Source organism: Chenopodium album, chromosome 25 (assembly GCF_948465745.1).
Source record: "Chenopodium album chromosome 25, dcCheAlbu1.1, whole genome shotgun sequence".
Classification (NCBI taxonomy): domain Eukaryota; kingdom Viridiplantae; phylum Streptophyta; class Magnoliopsida; order Caryophyllales; family Amaranthaceae; genus Chenopodium; species Chenopodium album.
The window spans coordinates 32,736,022-32,744,752 of record NC_137858.1 but is presented as its reverse complement, the minus strand read 5'-3'; the positions used below and the strand labels follow the sequence as shown (position 1 = coordinate 32,744,752).

Sequence of the window (8,731 nt, the reverse complement as noted above, 5' to 3'; positions counted from 1 at the left end):
GTTTTCTTTTTTTTTTTTCAATTTAATTTAATTTTTTTTTGGTGGCTGACTGGGAGGCATTTAGGGTGGCTAAGGAGGGAGTGGTGGCCGGAAAGTGGTAATGAAGGTGGCTTGATCTCACTAACGGAATTATAAACGAATTCCGTCAACTGGTAGCGAAATTTAAAAAACGAGATTTGATAGGTAGTAAAATAAAATAAAAGTTTTCATAGGTAGAAAAAGTGAAATCGCGTTTTTAACAGGTAGCAAAAGTCAATTTTTCCTAAATATAACACACCCTAAACCTTATTACGTAGTATATTATATCTTATTGAAATATTAAACTTTATTTATTGGACCTTATTGTAACCATTTTGAACTTATTAAACCTGAAACTTATTTTTATATAAGGGAGGAGAACAAGTCCTCAATAAATAAATAATTAAAAAAAAAAAAAAAACAAAAAAAGTTGCGTTAAGGCATCAATTCTTCTACAAGCTGTGAACCATACATGAGTCCAAAAATTCCCAAGCGGTTGAAGGATAGAATCAAACCTTCTTTTTTTCAGCATTTATACCTTCGAATTTATACATCAACTTTACTTTGCCAGTGCATATACTTTTTTTCCCAACACTTTCTTCCACTATCAAATCAAACCACAAAAAAAGAACCAAAAATAAAAAGGTGACAAAAATGGAAGGAGGGTTAAAATTAGAGAATGATAAAAGTAGTAGTAGTAGTAGTAGTAGTAGTAGTAGTAGTGTAGAATTAAAACAAAGTTGGAGAAATCGAACCATGTCTTCCTTAAACTCTCCTCCTTTGCCTTTACTTGCTTTATTTGGTGTTGTTGTATTTTACCTTTACTTGTCTACTTATTTTCCTTACAAAGAGTCAATTCATCGTGCTTTCTTTAGTTTGAAGCTTATTCTTCTTGTTCTCCCTGCCTTGCTCATCTTCATGATGCGTACTAACTACAATCCTAGCGATTCGGGCTCTTCCAAGGGGTGGTATTGGGTTCGGATTCCTAAACCTGAGCATGGCTCGTTCCACCGTGCTGGAGGTTCCCCTTGGGGTGTTGCTTTGGTGGTGGTTTTGCTATTGGTCATGATCTCCTACCATTCTTCTGTTGGTTCTCACTGGTTTCGGCCTCTTTGGTATCATCACTACTATTAGGTATACAATAATTTCCGATTTTGTATATAGTATGGGACAATAACAACATTGCTGAGGTGGTGTTCCTTTGTACAAGTATGTTGTTGGGTGATGATGTTTGAAAACTTTGTTGTAACGTAATAGCTACATACGAGTAGAAAATTTTAGTTGGTTCTCTTTGTTTTTTTTTTTTTTTTTTTTTTTTTTTTTTTTTTTTTTTGTTTGAATGGAAGTTGATTCTCTTTGTTTTGTTGTTCTTTTTAAAATTTTGAGTGCAACATATTTTTACTTATTTTAGAGATTGTTTAATCTATATCTATTATTATTATTATTATTATTATTATTATTATTATTATTATTATTATTATTTATATATTAAAAAGTGTTTCTAAAACAGAGTATATTTCACGTGTCAACTTTTATGTCAGCAATATGCGCCACGACCAATAAGTCTTAAGTTAAGAGTCTTACCATCTTAGCCATATATTAAGTGTGTTTTTTTATCCAACAAATTATAGTTAAATTAGATAAGTTAATTTGTGTCTTATTATACTACTTGTATTTGTTTTTATTATGTAATAAATGAGTTTGAGTTATAGCAAGACTTAAACTCGAAACCATAAAGTCTTACTATTTAAATAGTCAAATTTGATTAGCAAATTAAACAGGTACAAACTAGCAACCCGGGACATCGCCCGGACCACACACTAGTTAAGAAATTAAATAAGATTCCGTTTCTTAATTACTTTTACTCCATTAATCTTAATTCTAGTGAACATTGGGATATTTAAATTCCTTAATATTCAAAACAAATACTATTACTTTCGTCTTTTTTTTTTTTTAATTTTTTTTTTATAAAAAAGGAAAGGTACACAGAAGTTAGGAAAGGCTTCTCTCTACTCAAAACAGATACTTTCGTAGTATGGAGTATCACTACTAGTATGTATACTTTAATTTGTACGGAGTAACTATTAAAGTAAATTAAATCACAAAAGATGATAAATACAAACTAATTTGTTTGGCATCGCTATGGTTTTCTGTTTTTTGATTTTTTGTTTTTCAAAATCATATGTTATATATGTCTATAATGAATAAAAAGTTGGTTTCTCTACAAAAAATGAACAAAAAGTTAGTTAAACTTATTAATATATTGAGAATTATGAAAACTGACAACAGAAAAGTGGAAACACTTTTTTCTTGTTTCTTGTTTTTGGTTTTTTATTTTTACAAAAACAAGAAATAAAAAACAAAAGACAAGACCAAACAAACGTGATGTCCATGGAATATGGATCTATAATAAATTTTTATTTTGTACGTGTATTTGATTTTGCAACAATTATTTAGCAAAAATCAAATACAATTAAGTCAATTCAATTATCTTGTATTATAAACAATTCTACATGATATCAACACTTCAACAGTTATTGACCAAATCAAATTCAATGACTACATAATATAAACAAAATCAAATTGGATTTATACGTAATTTTGATTTGCAAGAATTACAATTAAGGTATTAAGTGATTTTGTATTTTGTTTATTCAATGACTAAATTTGAGACAACCATACAAAACAAATTAAATGAGTTTGAGCTGATCTGAGCCAGCAATTTGGACTTCCAAGTTATAAATAGTTAAATACTGTAGTATTGTTGATGTTTAGTATTGCTGATGATAAGTCTCTAGGTCCTGATGGTTTTACTTCAGCCTTTTTTAAGACTTATTAGAGTGAGGTGGGTGGTCAGGTGGTGAATGTTGTCCAGTTCTTTTTTGCTCATGGCTATTTGCTTAAAGACTGGAATCGGACATTCTTAGTTTTGCTTCCTAAAGTAGATCACCCTGAACTTGTTTCTCAATTTAGACCGATAGGACTCTGTAATGTTCTTTATAAATGCATAGCTAAGTGTCTTGCTCGCCATCTACGTGGGATACTACCAGACATAGTTTCGGATTTTCAAAATGCCTTTGTTCCTGGTAGGTTGATGTCTGATAACTGCTTAATGGTGCATGAGATTCTTTCATTTATGAATGCTTCCAAATCTAGGAAACGTTTTTATGCGGCCCTGAATTGAATCTAGATATGAATAAAGCTTATGATAGAGTTGAGTAGGACTTTCTATGTAGGGTTCTTCAAGTTTTTGGGTTTCCTCCCTACTGGATTCATCTGATTATGCAGTGTGTATCTACAGTCTCATATTAGGTGTTGGTTAATGGGTCACCTACTGAGAATTTCCGTCCTCAACGTGGTCTACGTCAAGGAGATCCGCTTTCTCCATACCTGTTTGTTCTGTGCATGGAGGTTCTTTCGGCTATGCTGCGTAAGGCAGAATCAGAAGGTCCATTTCAGGGTATTAAAATTGCTAGGGGGGCTCCTACCATTTCACACTTGTTCTTTGCAGATGACTCCTTGCTATTTTTCCAGGTTTCCCCTCCAGCTTGTGAACAGGTGTTGAATGTGCTTTCTGCTTTTTGTGATATTTCAGGTCAAATGCTCAATTGCAAAAGTCGTTTGTCAAGTTTAGTCCTAATACTCCTGAGGATTACATAGCTTATTTGTCTAGTTGTTTAAAAATGCGATCTGAATCTAGATTGGGTTCTTATTTGGGGCTTCCTGTTGATTTAGGTTGTAGTAAATGCTCTAAGTTTGGTTTCCTATTGGATAAGGTGGCCAAACGTCTACAGGCCTTTACATCTCTCCGGCTTTTGCCGGCGGCTAAGCTTGTTATTATCAACTCAGTATTCATTGCCTCATTTACTCACATCTTGTCTGTTTTCAAAATTCCTGATTCTATATGTTCTAGAATGGATAATTTGTTAGCCACGTTCTGGTGGAAATCTTCTTCTTCTACTAGAGGATTGGCTCTTCGGTCTTCGTCGTTGATCCATCTTCCGAAGGGTTTAGGGGGATTGGGAATTCGCAGTATTGCCCCTTTTAACTCTTCCCTGTTGGCGAAGCAGAGTTAGCGACTTATTCAGTGCCCTCAGCTATTAGTTTCTCGGCTTCTGTCCGCGAAGTATCCGGCTCTTTGTTCTACTGGATCATTCTTGGCTTCTCGTCCCTCCTGGGGTTGTAGGGGTCTTATTTCGGGGATGTCGTTGTCGAAGGGGCTGTGTTGGAAGGTTGGTTCAGGTACTCAAGTTTGTATTTTGGAGGATCTTGGGTTCCGGGGGGACCAGTTCATTTTAAAGATCTTCCGTCCGAGTCGGTTCAACCGACTCTTGTGTCTTCTTTACTTGATCCGCGTTCATGCACGTGGGATGCTATTATTATTCATAGGTTGTTTGATTCTGGCTCTGCTGCTAGAATTCTTTCGTTGGACCGGCTTGTACGTTTAATGGATGATTTTGTTTACTGGAAGTTTACTAGGGATGGTGTGTTTACAACGAAATCCGCTTATGCTCTCCTTTGTGAGCCTAGGGTCATGTTTGGGAGTCCATCTCAAATTTCTCAAGCATGGTGGAGGAAGTTTTGGGCTTTACCAATTCTACCGCAGTGGAAAATATTTGGATGGAAATTGATTCACGACGCTCTTCCGTTAGCGACTATTCTTAATTCTCGAGGCCTCCCTGTTGATCCAGTTTTTGCATTTTGTTAAGTGGATGTGGAATCTGTGTCTCATACGTTCAGAGATTGTCCTATTATTTGTAGTCTTTGGCTGTCTGGAGCGTAGGGCATCCAATGGGATCTTATGCAGTTCCCTTCGTTTAGTGTTTAGTTCTCGAGTACAATTTCTCTTTTTTCGTCATTGAAAAATTGGAAGGGCATTGCTTCGTTATTTGCTCTCCTCTGGGCGATTTGGATTTCTCGTAATCAATTGAGGTTTAGGAAAGCTGTTTGGTCACCTGGGTCAATTGTTGGCATGGCGTCAGGTTGGGTTCTTCGTAATATGCAGGCTCTAGATTGGAAGAGGTTTGCGAGGTCTTCTCGTTCGGTTAATTTGGAGGCTAGGCAGGATGTCAAGTGGTTGTGTCTGCATGGGTTACCTTATATTTCTCCAACGGCTTGTTTGATTGTAGACGGGGCATGGGATTGTTCTACTTATAGGGCGGGAGCAGGCTGGATAGTCCGTCATCTTCATTCTTCTGAGGTACTGGGAGGTGGTTGTCGGGCTTTTATGGCAAGTTCAGCGTTGCAGTCTGAGATTCAGGCTTGTATTTGGGGTTTGGAGTTTGCTATTCGTAAAGGCTTTTTGAAAATTCGGGTTTATACGGATTGTGCTGCCCTCCTTACTTTTCTTCCTCCTTCTGGTTTATTGGAAATTTCTGCTTGGTGGCTTATTCAAGAGTTGCGGGCTTCAGTTCAGTCTCTTTTGGTTTGTCAGGTTCAAAAGGTTCCTCGTTTGTGGGTTACTCCTGCTCACTGGTTGGTTGGTTGTGCCTGGCGTCGTCAGTTGTTGTATTTTCAGTTTTAGTTTTTTTTAGGATTGACGGTTGTTGTTTTGTTTGTTTGTTTTTTTTTTCCTTTTATTTGATAGCTCTTTTGTCAAAAAAAAAAAAAAATAAAAAAAATACTGTAGTATGTGGTGAATAGATAAAAATTCTTTCATCATTATAGTTAGCGGTCTTAGGCCCCGTTCTTTAAAGCTGCTCTGCTCAGATCAAATCTGCTCTGCTCTGCTCAAAAGAAATCTGCTCTGCTCGGCTTTGCTCTGCTCTTCTTTGCTCTGCTCTATTTTCAAATATTAATTAATAATAACAATATTAATAATTAATATTCAATAATAATAATAATTAATATAGTATTGATGATAATAATTTATTATTCTGAATAATTATAATAAGTATTAATATTAAAAATAATTTTAATATTAATAATAATTAATATTAATTAATCATAATAATAATTAATGATAATAATTATCAATAATAATATTTAATAATTCAAACTATTAAGAATTAATATTTAATAATATTATTAATTAATAATTTCTAATAATTATAAAAATTCTTTCAAAATAAATAAGTAATAATAATAACGATTAATAACAATTTCTTTTATAAATATTTGACATTAGAATCACAATGTGTAGAAACATTTTATGTGGGTATTGATGGTTAGTTCATTGAGTTAAATTATTTTTCAAATCTTTCCATACAAATTAGGAATTAAAAAAAAGAGGTTGTTTTCAAGTATTACTTTGTATATCATTATTATTTTTAGTGTTAAAAATATATGTTTAAGAAAAATTAATAAGTAAAATTTTTATACTCATTAAATCATTTTATTTAAAATTTTTTGTGAAATAAATATAAGTAAACCATTGTATTTTTTCTTTCTACTATTAACATATGTTAAATATGGTACATATATATTTATGTTTTCACTCACCTAAATCAATGGTATATGCACTTAATAGTGATGATGATGATGATGGTGATGATGATAATAATAATAATAATAATAATAATAATAATAATAATAATAATAATATTAATAATAATACTAATAATAGTATTAATAATAATGTTGAAATCTGCTCTTCTCGGCTCGGCTCGGCTCTGCTCGACTATCCTGAAATCTGCTCTGCTGAAATTTAATTTGCTCTGCTCTGCCAGAAGCTCAAAAGGATGATGATGATGATGATGATAATGATGATGATGATAACAATAATAATAATAATAATAATAATAATAATATTAATATTAATAATAATAATAATAATATTAATAATAATAACAACATTAATAATAGTATTAATAATAATGTTGAAATCTGCTCTGCTCGGCTCGGCTCGGCTCGGCTTCGCTCTGCTCGGCTATCCTGAAATCTGCTCTGCTCTGCCCAAAAGCTCAAAAGAACATGGCCTTAGGCCCCGTTCTTTAGAGCTACTCTACTTTGCTCTATTCTGCTCAAAAGAAATCTGCTCTACTTTGCTCTATTTTCAAATAATAATTAATAATAACATCAGTAATAATTAATATTCAATAATAATAATTAATATTGTATTGATGATAATAATTTGTTATTTTGAATAATTACAATAATTATTAATATTAATAATAATTTTTATAATTATTAATATTAATTATAATTAATATTTATTAATCATAATATTAATTATCAATAAGAATATTTAATAATTCAAACTACTAAAAATTAATATTTAATAGTATTATTAATTAATAATTTATAATAATTATAACAATTCTTTTAAAAAAATAAATAATAATAATAATAATAATAATAATAATAACAATAACAATTTCTTTTATAAACATTTGATATTAGAATCAAAATGTGTAGAAACATTTTATGTGGGTATAGATTGTTAGTTCATTGAGTAAAATTTTTTTCAAATCTTTCCATACATTTTAAGAATTGTTCGTCAATTTGGATTTAGAGGAGTGAATTAAAGAGTTCTGATTTTTTTGGGGGGGAAAAAGTACGAGGAGAGATGAGAATCGAAGAAATGGGAGGGAAATAGGAGGGAAAGGTAAAGGGTGGGGCCCACATGACGTCATGTGGTGGAGAAGGTGGTAACTTTTGATGTTTTTGAAAATAGAAGGTGGTAATTTTCAAGAAAAAAAATATATAAGGTGGTAATTGCTAAAATGGACATAATAGAAGGTGGTAATTGTCAAAATTTCCAAAAATTTTTGTGAAATAAATATAAGTAAACCGTTGTCTTTTATCTTTCTACTATTAACATATATTTTTGTAGTAGTAGTAGTAGTAGTTAGGGGTGTTCAAATAAACCCGACCCGATTGTCCCGACCCGATTTCCCGATGACCCGGGAAATACCTGATGGGAAATTTAAGTGAAAAAATTATTTTTCCGGGACGGGTACCTGACTCGGGAAATATGCCTCCTATCCGGGTCGGGACATGGGGCACATTTTCCATTATCGGGTACCCGAATACCCAATAATAAATTAAAATTTAAAAAAAAAAACAAAAAAAATTCGCTACTAACTTACTAAGCCCAGCCCATAGTATAAGTTTGGAAATTAGGGTTCTCTTCCACAGTTCCACTCTCTGAGCCTCTCTCTCTCTCTCTTTCTCTCTCTCTCTCCCTTTCTCTCCCTTTCTCTTCCTGCCTCTCTATCTCTCTTCCTGCCTTCTTCTTCTACCTTGAGTTCCTTCCTAGTTTAATTCTAATTTTCCATTGCTTCTACCCAGAGAGATTGTTCGTGTTTTTCGATGGATCCGACGTAAGTGTCGGTTTATTCCATTCAATTCCCTCACTCTCGATCTACAATCTCTCGCTCCTAACTCCGGTGTCGGTGGTCGCTGCATGCTACTTTTCCCAACAAAGGTGGTCATTGTTGCGTTCTATGTTGCAAGTTTGCAACAGTACCTTAAGAGCAAAATTTTCTAATTATATTTCTGATTATATTTTCTAATATAATTACTAGTTTCAAGACTTGTAATTTCTAATTATATATTTTTCTTCTTCTTCTAATTCTTTGTATATTTCAAATTTTATTATTATTATTATTGAAATAAAGCTTTGTGTAATTGGTTATTTTGTATCTTGGTTGTTGATTGTGTGGAGTTTGGGTAGTAGATATAAATTGTTTTTCAATTTTTTACCTTTTGGAAGAAAATTAATTACAGTCATTCAAAATTCCGGGTACCCTATGTCCCGACCCAAATAATT

At 32.7% G+C, this 8,731-nt stretch overlaps 1 protein-coding gene across 1 annotated transcript; it reads left to right on the top strand.

Annotated features, from left to right (window-relative positions):
- Positions 1-672: 672 nt before the first annotated feature.
- LOC145613986 (uncharacterized) lies at positions 673-5,542 on the top strand. The gene is made up of 8 exons (XM_081669005.1): positions 673-1,133; positions 2,794-2,825; positions 2,925-3,133; positions 3,331-3,518; positions 3,614-4,026; positions 4,089-4,144; positions 4,205-4,708; positions 4,892-5,542. Exons 1-8 carry the CDS (start codon positions 673-675, stop codon positions 5,540-5,542), a joined length of 2,514 nt encoding a protein of 837 aa, XP_081525131.1.
- Positions 5,543-8,731: the final 3,189 nt, after the last annotated feature.

What these genes read in the sequence shown, in the direction of transcription:
- LOC145613986 (XM_081669005.1), top strand. Translation starts at nt 673, where the DNA reads ATGGAAGGAGGGTTAAAATTAGAGAATGATAAAAGTAGTAGTAGTAGT. An exon ending in TGTCTGATAACTGCTTAATG is followed by an intron (nt 3,134 to 3,330) that starts GTGCATGAGATT and finishes GTCTCATATTAG; the next exon opens with GTGTTGGTTAATGGGTCACC. An exon ending in GCTCCTACCATTTCACACTT is followed by an intron (nt 3,519 to 3,613) that starts GTTCTTTGCAGA and finishes GTGATATTTCAG; the next exon opens with GTCAAATGCTCAATTGCAAA.